Raw genomic sequence first — 11,399 nt, 5'->3', positions numbered from 1 at the left:
GGAGCCTAAAAAAGGACAAAATCCATAAATTATTCAAAAAATGGCGAAAATCCATAAATGCCACTATAAAAAAGGGCAAAATCCGTAATTAATTCATTTCTAAGTGATATCTCTAGTCCACTCTAATATGCCCTATAGCATTTGATGTAACCATAATAGCAGAAGAGAATGCAAAAGTTGAATCATAAAAATATTTCAAGATCTTTAATAAACCAAAAGCAAAACAAACATTAAATAACTAAGATCATTAATAAACGCATGAAAAGTCATACAGACATACAATAGTCAGACTCAGACATGCATGATAGATTAATAGATATCCTAAAAACATAGATAGAGCGGTAACTTCACATTTCAATCTCTACGCAACAAACAGAGTAGGTAAGTCCTAGAGTAGTAGACATGGCATGGTAGATATCCTAAAAACAGGGATGGTTTTTGATGGAGTTAACAACTTCACATTCGATTTCTACCTCCAAAGTATCTTGACGGTCCAACTAAGCCCCCTGAATTTTAGCTAAAGGCATGAATTGAGGAAGACCCATCGCTTTGGTCGAGGCCATGACCCAACCGTTAACTACAAAAACAAGAAATGTAAGTAAAGCACATTAATTATAAACTTTGTACCACTAGTTTATAGTCAAAGGAGTAGGACATTTGACATCCCAAGTTAAGAACATTTATTGACAATGTCATCAGCACCTAGCTTATCCCTTGCATCAGCGCTGACAATAAACATTGCCAAATAGTAACATCAATAGTTTTAGACTTACTGCTTCCTATTAGGTGATCGGATCCACGCGGGTCTAGAACCTGCAGGTTTACTCGAACGAAAATCAGCTCACCCCTGAATAAAGTTTCACCGTCGGCTAAATGCAAATGCTGGGATAACTTGCCATCTGCTCTAGAGTCCCCCTTTGGATACAAAGTCAGAGTCCTGTAGTAAGACATTAACATCCACTTGTTAGCTAGTTAACACTCATGCACACACATACAACAATATATGAGAAAAGAAAACTTCTGATAAACTCACCAATCCTTTTCTCCCATGTGAAAGGTTTTCGAAACGCAATCATTCTGTCTGAGAAGAGAGAAATCACAAATAGTCCATGAGAATTTGTGAAAAGGGAGATCTTCACCAAAAGAGACAGGTCGTGAAACAATCTTCACATGAGCACCAAACTCATGTAGTTCTCCGTACAAGATAAATCCCTTTGCACGGTCTTTGAGTGTTTCAACCGAAAGAGCTTTTGACAATCCCCAAACCGTTTTAGCAGAATTGAAACGCTTTACTTCAACATCTACAATGTTAACATGTATATACACATATCATTGATGCATTCTTATAGAGAGAGATGATAAGGGTAAGAGCATACGAACCTTGAATAGAGAGGTACTTCTTCTCTTCCTCGCTAAAGACAAAGAAAGTGAGATGAGCAAACACGTCAATGAGTGGTGTTGTGGATGAGAGACATTCCACATACATTGAAACAAAGCCCCCTTCCATTGTCCTCTTCGTTTCCTTTAGGGTAAACAACCAATCTCCTGATTTTTACAAAAGGGACAACATTTCTTACTTAAATATGTATGCAGTCAAGAAAAATGTGAACTTTAGCGAAGAAAGATGTAAACTTTAGAGAAGAAAAATGTAAACTTTAGTGAAGAAAGATTGTAAACTTTAGTGAAGAAAGATGTAAACTTTAGGGTAATTTTCAGGGCAGGGCATAAGACCATGTTTTATGGGTAAATTGCATGGCAGGGCAGTTGACCAAGTTTTAATTTCATATTTTGGCAAAGTGAGAATGGGCTTTCAAGTTTTGACAATTTAGCCAAAATCTGACCATTTTACCCCTACCAACGGACCGATGTAGTGTTCACTGTACGGTTCAGTTAAGCGGTTCAGTTACGTACACTGTTCCGGTTAAGCAATATATTTCGTTCTTAATTGATTTGTGCGGGAGTACAGTGACAAGTTGGGATTAATAACATTAAAACACAATGAGACATCAGTATTTAATGCCCAAAAAGTTTAGACATGACTCATGTCACAATTAATGCAAAAGTCATCATTACTTTTTCTAATATTGATGTCTAAACTTTATATGTGTGAATAGTTGTAAGAGACAAACATGATCCATCAAACAAACAAATTATTCTGAACGAATGTGATTCTGCATCGGTTTGATCTTCTTGATTTACAAGAATCAATTACAGAAAATGTCCTTTTTTACCGTGGCATTTGTTGCCCTTGTCCTTTTTTGCACAGTTTGTAGATTTACCCTTTGTGCAGCCTATTGTTTTACGATTTTACCCTTTGCGACTCTTCGTCATCAATTTTTTTTTTTCGCTTCACCCGTGCATTTACTCAGCTGCCCGAGACGTCAGACAAACCAACCGTGTAGCCATAACTCTCTGTTTACAGCACAGTAAATCATTACTTTCCCTCTCCACTTTGCTTTCTCTATCGTCGGGGAAAACAAAGAGCTCACCGCCGCATCGTCCGTTCTGGAGTTCCAATTCGTAGATCTAAAATTCGTCGGCAAAGCTGCAGCTGGTAATTTAATGGAGCTTTACTGCTGTCTCCCTCTTGCCATTGCTAATCTGCTGGGTTCCGCATCGTTTCTCTGTGTTTTTGCATGTTCCATATAACTATCTACAGTCTTCTTCCGACATGGATAGGGTTTAGGTTTCATACCTTATGGGAATGATCTCTACCTCGCCGCTCGCCGGTGGATATTGTTGTTTCCGTTTAGGATATGTGGCATTTATTGTAAAACTTAAGATTCATGGCAGCTAAGTTGCCTAAACACCCATGAATTTCCTCTATAGTTTCTGTCTTAGTTCAATTGATTTTGTTACCTATCATGCAATTGACCCCAAAAATGACATTACTTTCATTTGTAGGTTCTGCCTTACTTCAATGGGTTCACTTGGATCTGGAGCTTCTCCCTCTGCTCGACCTGGTTTGTAATTCTGCGACCTGTCCCCCTCCCTTTTTTCCCATTAAGTATCGTTTACATCTATACTTGGGTTTAGTCATCATGGCTTTCAGGCTTTACCATAATCATATACATTTCTGCTTGGGTTTAGTTGTCCCATACCTCTTAGGTTTAGTATCCTATAGGGTTTAGTACTGTATATATTTCTGCTTGGGTTTAGTAGTGCCATGTCTCTTAGGGTTTAGTACCCTAGAGGGTTTAGTACTGTCAATGTTTCTGCTTGGGTTTAGTAGTGCCATGTCTCTTAGGGTTTAGTACCCTAGAGGGTTTAGTACTGTCAATGTTTCTGCTTGGGTTTAGTAGTGCCATGTCTCTTAGGGTTTAGTACCCTAGAGGGTTTAGTACTGTCAATGTTTCTACTTGGGTTTAGTAGTGCCATGTCTCTTAGGGTTTAGTACCCTTAAACTTTGTATTCAGGTTTTTCATACACACTCTGCTTCCTGTTTTGAGCTTCAATGTTTGTTCTTTTTATATTTTCAGGTGTTCTCCCTGAAAGAATTTTTGCTGTTGATTGCTATCCTTCTCATGCAGTTCGTATCAATTCTTATTCAAAACCTAAGTACCTGGTTGATATTTTGAATGTTCTGCATGGTATGCCAGAGTTGGAGACTCTCTTGTCCTCCCCTCTTGTCCTCCCCTCTTGGTGCCCTCTTCTCTCTGCCTGTTCGTCAATGTTCTTTTTCTGGCCAACTGGTTCATCAGATGCTCTGTAGACAGTTGCATACAACCAATGCTGCGGAAATGTGGTTTGTTTTTGGGGGTCAGCCGTTGAGATTTTCGCTAAAGGAATTTCATGATGCCACTGGGTTGTCTTGTTGTGATTTCCCTCCACAGTCAGAACTTGAGGCTGCAACAACTCATGCTGATGGTTCTTCACCTTACTAGTATCAATTAATTGGAGGTACTCCTGGTGCTGTGACAGTTAAGGAACTTCTTGCCCGTCTTAAACAGGAGCCTACTATGGCTAGTTGGCGTAAATTCAGGATTTGTCTGGTTGTTATTGTAGAAGGTATTTTACTTTGTCGCTCTCAACCAGTTAAAGCATCTGTTGAAGTTGTTGAAATGGTGAAAGACATTAATTTCTTTCTTAAATATCCTTGGGGAAGACACTCCTTTCACCGAATTCTGCGGACTGCCAAAGTTGGTTCTTATATTCTCGACACTGCCTCCCTTGTAGCCAAGCTTAGACAATCCTCTGTTGCAATACATGGTTTTCCTCTTGCAATTCAGCTTTTTGCTTTCAAGTATATCCCGTTGCTGCTTAAGTACTTGCCTCATGCTGGAGAAGAGTTTAATTTCCTTGACCAAGTCATTCCTCGTCTTCCTAAGTGCAAGTCATACCATTCATCAAACATTCTGCATGTAGAATATTCACGACAAGTCTATCCTTCTTCTTTCACTGTGGCTTAATTAATTTTTTTCTCTTTCTTAATAGCTGATCTTTATCTTTCCTTTGTGCAGCTTTTTGTTTTGCCTCCAGCATCAGGTGATGCTGCATTTCTCGCGTCTCCGCATTGCGACCCAAAGGTTAAACAGTTAGAGGGCCTTATTGCATCAACTTTTAACTTCGATAAATCTATTTGGCCTGGTGGTAATAGCTCTCTACCATCCCTAAGGTCTTCCCGAAAGCGTAAATGCAACCATTGCCAGTCTGATAGCTCAAGTTCTGCTGAAGAGCCAGATGCCAAAAAGGTTACGCGGGATCTGCGGTCTCGTTCTAAGTCGAAGGCTAAACGCTCTCAGACACTGTCTCAAAAAAATGTCAAATCTTTGAAAGCATCTCTTATTGTTGAAGTTCGCGAGCTTATTGACAAAACTCTCCATGATAATACAGTTGTGTCAACGACTGTTAATGTTACTTCTCCTGTTAATCCTGCATCTTCTTTGCCTCGGCGTGTCACACGCTCTGCTTCTACTGCCATGTCTGTAGAATCAGTTGCTAACTGTTCTACTGCACGGAAAAAAAGCTCCGTTGCTTCTGCTAAACTTTCAGCTTCGGCTCACACTTTAACTGAGTCAGCCCATAATGCGCTCCCTTCTCCCATTAGAAGTCCCTCTTTATCAACTGTTTCCTCTCAAGGTTGTACTGGCTTTCGCAACTGCCCCACTGGTGCCCCTCCTAATGTGGTAAGGATTACCTTGGTTCTCTTTTCCAATGCTTTTTTTAATTGCTTGTACTAATTCTTTTTTTTCCTCATCTAGCCTGCTTCTCCTGTCGTCAGTGGTAGCCATGCCCCTGCTGTTATTCCCTCTCCGGCAACTTATCCCGTTTCATCTTTGTGTCCAGACAATATAGTGTTTACTGAGGTTATCTAATGGTTACCAATTGTTCTGCTTTGCTACTTTCCTTTCATCTTCCCACAATGGTACTTACTGAATTTTACTTGCTTTGTTTATGTAGAAAGCTTTGCGCTGCCCATCTTTGCTTCATGAAGCAAAGAAGTTAACCCTCAAATCCTCCTGCATTCCTTCTGCGAGTGATCAAGGCCCTGCTTCTAACCATGCTCCGGAAGTGTCAAACCCTCATTGTCCTCACCCCTCGCCCTATTTGTCCACTACACCGGGGGTTAGTTGTTTTCTACTGCTACTAATTGTCTCTTACCTGTTACACAGTCGGTTTACTTCTCTTCTTACTTTTTTTTTTCTCAGGTTGCCCCAAAACATAACAAAAATCTGCTTCCAAACCAGCTTAGTACGTCATCCACACAGCTGAAAGATGTATGTGCCTTGAACAGTACAGCGGGACCTAGCCCTTTGTCCTCACCTGTTAAACATTTGCTCCAAAGTACTTCCCGGAAAACAATGACAAGGAGCCAAGCTCGCATAGCTTCACTTCCTTCTGCAAAGTGTAGTCAACAGCTACTGGTTTCTGGCCCTGCTATGAATCTTCGTAGCAAGAAACAAGCTCCCAAGCCTCTTGTTGGTGACAGTTCTGAATACATTTTAAGTACACTTGAAGCTATAAACTCTCCAACTGTTTCAAAATTTTTAGTCAAACTTTCAAAGCTTCAGGGCAGGTGCAGCATATTCTGGAACTCTAACGCCTCAGTTAACTGTCTCTTCTATACCATATTATACATTCATTTTCTTACCATGTTTGTTTTGCAGTGAATACACTATAAATGGTCAGCCATACCCTGCTGCCTTCTTCTCTGAGATATCTAAGCCTCAAAACTGGGTTTCAAGCTTGGTCAGTCTCATCTTCTCCACATCTCATTAGTATTCTTCATTTCAAATCTTACTCTTTCATAGTTCTTACTCCCATTGTCTCTGATCTCCATTGTTTTTCATTGCAGCACATTGACTGTATTGTCAGCTTCCTTTAGAAGAAACATGGTGCGTACCTTGCATCACGGAGAATTACACTTCTGGACTCCATGTTCACTTCCATTATGAGCAACAAATTTATGAGTTTCAGCCAGAACCTCAATACATCTGCCTATGCTTGGAACCCTCTTCTGATTGCGTATGCTCGTGGTGTAGTAGATGGCCGTCCTTCCCAATTGGCATGGCTCAAAGATGTTGACATTGGCTACATGCCGATGAATTGGGGAAAGAGACACTGGGTTGCCTTAGCCATAGATCTATGTCGTGGTCATATTGACATCCTTGACCCCTTTGAAGACTGCACTCCTCAAAGGAAGGTCGTCTCATACATGTCTCCTATAGCTCAAATGCTTCCTTCTTTGCTTCAGTCTCTTTCAAATGATGTCCCTGCCACTTGGCCATCAACTGGCTTCACATTCATGCGAGTCCCTCATCTTGCGCAAAATGACCGGGGTGGCGACTGTGGCCCGATGTCTCTTAAGTTTATTGAACTCCACTCACATCAGCTCACTTCGTCGCTTCAGCACCTTACAAAGAAGCAGGTTGACAGCATCAGAATGCACTACGCCATGGATCTCTATGCGGAATATCTGTCCTTCTCTTGATTGTTTTCCTGTCTCTATTGGCATTTTTCTGCGTTTACCAATATCTGAAGACTTTACACTTCCTCCCCTTAAGCTCTGTACCTATGCTGTGCTTCTACTACATTCCCCATTCTGTTTTAACTCTTCTCACATGTACCTATTTCCCTTCGTAACTTCAGTTCCTTGTATTTATCCTCTTTCGTGTACTTTTATGACAATGGTTTATGGTTTTAGCTCATGTTGCAATATACCTGATTTTTCTTGCCATAAATGTCAGAGCTCCTCACCCACTTAGCTATTAAACATTTATTTGCTTGCTACCAGTGCCTACATGTTTTGCCTTTAAAAAAAGATAATCATTCACACTTTCCTTCTACCACAGAAGAAATGGAAAAACTGGACATCAACATTGCTCTAGATATTGTCTCACGTGTTGGTGAGGATTCGTTTAAGGCTCTTGGGGGTATGCTGCTGGCTTCGAAATTCTACCACTATCTCGCATCTCATCCTATTGTTCTCAACAATGTCAGCCTTCAACCCTTCCTTGCAGATGCAAGCCTTATTAACGAAGACTCTATTTATCGTCCATTCTTCCGCCTATGTTTGGACTCTCTTAATCCAACTGCTGCCTACCTTGAAAGCATCCGCCTTGCTGCAAAACTTGGGCGTGCTGAAGATGCTCTTCGGTTGTTATACTCCTCTGGCAATAGTCCACCTCAAGCTTGGTTTTCACGAGCATTATTAGAGGTTTGCCTCGGCTTTTACCAAGAATCAATTGCCACAATTGATAGCTTCATCTCGTCTATTGGTTCATTCCGTCAAGCTGATGCTATTGGTAGCACTGTCTTTAAACACATAATGCAAATTGGTCCAGTGAAGATTCGTTCGCACGCTAACACTTGGCACTATGGTGACATCCCTACCTGTTTTGCTACTAGGTGCCGCATTGACAGACGTTGCAGGCAGTGTTTTTTGTATTGGTTTAGTGTTATGTACCTCCTTCTTTGTTAAACTCTTTTCAAGATCTTATTCCTAAATCTTTTTTTTCTTTTTCATTTTTGTATCTTGTATGTGACAGTTCCAGTAAAAGCAGTTCTTGTATCTACAGTAACGCTTACACCTTCTGGTTTCCATATCATTTGCTAGTTTCAAGGCACTTTACACTGTCACTTTTCCTTGACAGAACACGCAAGGGAACACACAGCTTTTAATTACCACTTGCTGCTACTGTGCCACCTATATCACTTAATGTATGTCATTGCACGCTTACTCCCCACCTGCATTTCAACTCCAAATACGTTCCCTCTCTTGCCTCTAATTCCCTATTTAATCACTGTTGTTCTTTCTTTCTCCTGCATCCTCAGAAACGCAAACTCCAAAAAAATGAACATTATTCCACATCCTCTGCTTCTTGACATTGTTCGGCGTCTCTCCCAGCATGGTTTCAGAGAGTTAGGTTCTTTGGTAGCTGCTGGACCCAAGTGTATGGCCCTTGCCTTTGACGAGACCGTCCTTGCTGATGTCGATATTGATGAATTCGTCTTCGCACCACATCTGGCAAATATTGGTTCTGTCTACAGGCCGTTCTTTTTACGGTGTTTGGACGCTGATAATCACTCTGCCCAGTTCGTTGAAGGCTTACGCCTTGCTGCTAAAGCAGGTCCTTCCCAGCTATCACTTGATCTGTTAGGAGCTGCTGCTCCACACATGATATATGCTAGGTTTGCCTTGGGAATTGTTCTTGTTTGTTGTGGTTCTTTTGACCAAGGTATGGTGGTCATGGAATCATTTTTTAATCTTGTTCCTAACATTCCCGAAGCAGTTGAGATTGGTGAAATGTTTCTACATCAAGTTACATCCCTGAGATTACCAAGGAGTGGTCGTTATGACAATACCTTACGTTTTGGTCCTGGTCTGCCAAATTGTTTTCTGAACAATTATACGGTGTTTTCCCTTTGTCGTCGATGTTTTGTTTACATGTATGCTAACTACATCCTATTCTGCACCTTGTACTCACCCAATAAATAAAGCACCTGCTGTTTTCCTTTTACACCAACAGAAGCCTTTTCCATTAATACTTTAAGGGACATACATGTGTAGTTTGTTTGAGCATCAGATTAATATATTACATGCTTCCATATTACCATAATTCCTATGTACATTTAAGGCACTTTCTTACAAGTTGGTTGTACCCAACTAAACCGAGCTGATCTCCAGCTTCCTATACATTGCCTTGCCCTAAGCCAACGATAAGCCGAAATACAAAAGGGTCTGTCCCCGTCGCTGCTAAACATATGTGTCCATAGGCCATCAACTGACCACGCCAAAAAAACAATCACTGCAACATAAACTACCGCTTCGTTGGTCCAAAAAGTTATAGTCTCCATCCACACAGCTGCCACACATTGTAACATATTGTTTAGTACATATAACCAATAATTTTACTTCCAACAGAACAAATATAGGATATATTTATTTCAGGCATGTACCTTAAGCTGGCATGTTAGAGCAAGTTGCTCTGTTATGACCTTGTTCACCGCAAGTAGAACACTTATGCGGTCCAGTCTTTCGCCTTTTTGCACCCTGTAGAAACATTAGAGACTGTTAGTTCCTAAATTTTTAGTTTTTCTCGGCTATGTAGAAAACATAACTTCCTTCCTTACCGTGTACTCTCCACTGGAAGGGATCCTTCTTTTCCTTCTCCGACCAGGACCATTCTTATTTTCAGGTGGGATGAACTCTGTTTCTTGCACAGCAGTTGGAATTTCTTCGTCACATTCATTAGGCACAGGGAAGATCAGCTTCTCGTAAGTGGCGGCAAAGACTTTTACCATGTAGTGTTCACCTACCAAAGAAGGTACTTCAACGCGCTTCCTCCTTGCTGCAGCCAAGGCATGACAACAAGGGACTTCCAGCTTTTGAAATTGCAAACAGGTGCAGGTTTTCTGAGCTAAGTCCACATAGTACTGCTTTGTCTTCGAAGCAACTTGGAAACTCCACTCTGATACTGGTTTCACAGCCAAGCCAGCAGACTCAGTGTGGTGGCGGAGGAGTAATGTGTTGACAGCATGTGTTATCACCTGTCCCATAGCCAGTAGTTTCCTTCCCTTCTCCCTTCTGAAGCAAAACCACTCCATTAACTTTGTTCTAATAGACTCAACCATTGAAACAATTGGTAGTTCAACAATTTTTGCTAATGCGCCATTTAGAGCCTCAGCAATATTGCTACTCATCATGTTGTAGCGTTTAGCTGGACAAAACGCTTGTGTCCAATGCTCAAGAGGAATTTCATCTAGATATGTTGCACACTTTTTGCTTCTCTTCTAAATCTCAGCATACCATTCTTTGTATTCTCCGGAGTTAAAAGCACGAGCTGCTTTACCAACCAGGGCTGAGATGCCTGTGCCAGGTTTCTTAGCCCTAACATTTCTTTCAATGTGCACTGCACATGCTCCATGAAAGGCCTGAGTATAAACTTTCCGGAGACCAGCATATATTGACCTGTGCCTATCAGAAACAAGGACTAAATCCTCTCCATCAGGGACAAGAGAGCTGAGTTGCTTGAAAAACCAGGTCCAAGCCAAGTCATTCTCTGCATCCACTATTCCAAATGCTATTGGAAACACTTGAAAATTTGCATCTTGCATGCTTGCAGTCATAAGCACTCCCTTAAACTTGGTCTTTATAGCAGTGCCATCAACAAGTACGACCTTCCTCATGAACTTAATACCTGCAATGCTTGCTCCAAGAGAAAAAAATAGATACTTGAACTGCTTTGCAGCCAATCCTCCACCAGTATATTCCAGTTTGTATACAGTTTCTGGATTTCTTTTTTGCAACAAGTACATGTAGACTGCTAGTAGCTTGTAGCTTTTTTCATCACTTCCACGGGTTCTTAGAACAGCAGCTTCCTTAGCATACCATGCTTTCATATAGGTTACAGACACTTTAAGCTCTTGCAGAACTATATCTGGAATATCGCACGCCCTTGGCCCAGGCAATCCGTTAGCATACTTTCCTTTTAGAACCTCTGCGATCACTTTTGCTGAAGCTTGCTTCTCAAACTGGGACCTAGCAGTTATTGAACATGTGTGGGTTAGAGTAGCTGTTCGGATCACATAATTCTCTGAGTACTCTGACACCCTACGAGCAAATACTCTCCATCGACAATGCCGATCAACACAAACAAAGACCGCCCGTGTAGTATCAGATTTGGTCTGCCTGAAATGGAACAACCTTTTAATGGCATATATGGCTAAAGTGTTTTGCAAACTCTCCTTGTCTTTAAACACTCGACCAATATATATTGCATCTTCTTCAGCAGACACAATGGCACAGCCATCTGTGTTAGTGAGTTGATATATGTCATCAAACACTGGTTCGGCATCTCTTTGTGTATACTCATCATACACATCGTCTAAACTCCCGCCTTGGTTAGCCATAGGAATTGCAGAGGCATCTGGATCCTCTTGGATACCTATAGGAACAT

At 41.1% G+C, this 11,399-nt stretch overlaps 2 protein-coding genes across 2 annotated transcripts; one reads left to right on the top strand and one right to left on the bottom strand.

Annotated features, from left to right (window-relative positions):
- Positions 1-230: 230 nt before the first annotated feature.
- On the bottom strand, positions 231-1,704 carry LOC9310480. The gene is made up of 3 exons (XM_021021328.1): positions 1,381-1,704; positions 774-1,301; positions 231-577 (listed from the first exon to the last, which is right to left on the bottom strand). Exons 1-2 carry the CDS (start codon positions 1,505-1,507, stop codon positions 1,030-1,032), a joined length of 399 nt encoding a protein of 132 aa, XP_020876987.1. The 5' UTR covers positions 1,508-1,704; the 3' UTR covers positions 231-577; positions 774-1,029.
- Positions 1,705-3,959: 2,255 nt separating this feature from the next.
- Positions 3,960-6,283, top strand: LOC9310479. Its single transcript, XM_021021453.1, has 6 exons — positions 3,960-4,379; positions 4,461-5,126; positions 5,202-5,306; positions 5,401-5,565; positions 5,649-6,016; positions 6,108-6,283. The coding sequence occupies exons 1-6, from the start codon at positions 3,960-3,962 to the stop codon at positions 6,217-6,219; spliced, it is 1,836 nt and encodes a 611-aa protein (XP_020877112.1). The 3' UTR covers positions 6,220-6,283.
- Positions 6,284-11,399: the final 5,116 nt, after the last annotated feature.

The sequence above is a fragment of the Arabidopsis lyrata genome (assembly GCF_000004255.2).
Source record: "Arabidopsis lyrata subsp. lyrata unplaced genomic scaffold ARALYscaffold_6, whole genome shotgun sequence".
Taxonomy (NCBI): domain Eukaryota; kingdom Viridiplantae; phylum Streptophyta; class Magnoliopsida; order Brassicales; family Brassicaceae; genus Arabidopsis; species Arabidopsis lyrata.
This window is presented reverse-complemented; position numbering and strand designations above follow the sequence as displayed.

Bases quoted from the DNA above. Each gene is read 5' to 3' on its own strand.
- LOC9310479 (XM_021021453.1), top strand. From the start codon at position 3,960: ATGGCTAGTTGGCGTAAATTCAGGATTTGTCTGGTTGTTATTGTAGAA. The intron at 5,566-5,648 runs GTTAGTTGTTTT...TTTTTTTCTCAG, and splicing joins ATTTGTCCACTACACCGGGG to GTTGCCCCAAAACATAACAA. The intron at 6,017-6,107 runs GTGCAGCATATT...TTTGTTTTGCAG, and splicing joins CTTTCAAAGCTTCAGGGCAG to TGAATACACTATAAATGGTC.
- LOC9310480 (XM_021021328.1), bottom strand. From the start codon at position 1,507: ATGGAAGGGGGCTTTGTTTCAATGTATGTGGAATGTCTCTCATCCACA. The intron at 1,302-1,380 runs GTTCGTATGCTC...TTAACATTGTAG, and splicing joins GAAGTACCTCTCTATTCAAG to ATGTTGAAGTAAAGCGTTTC.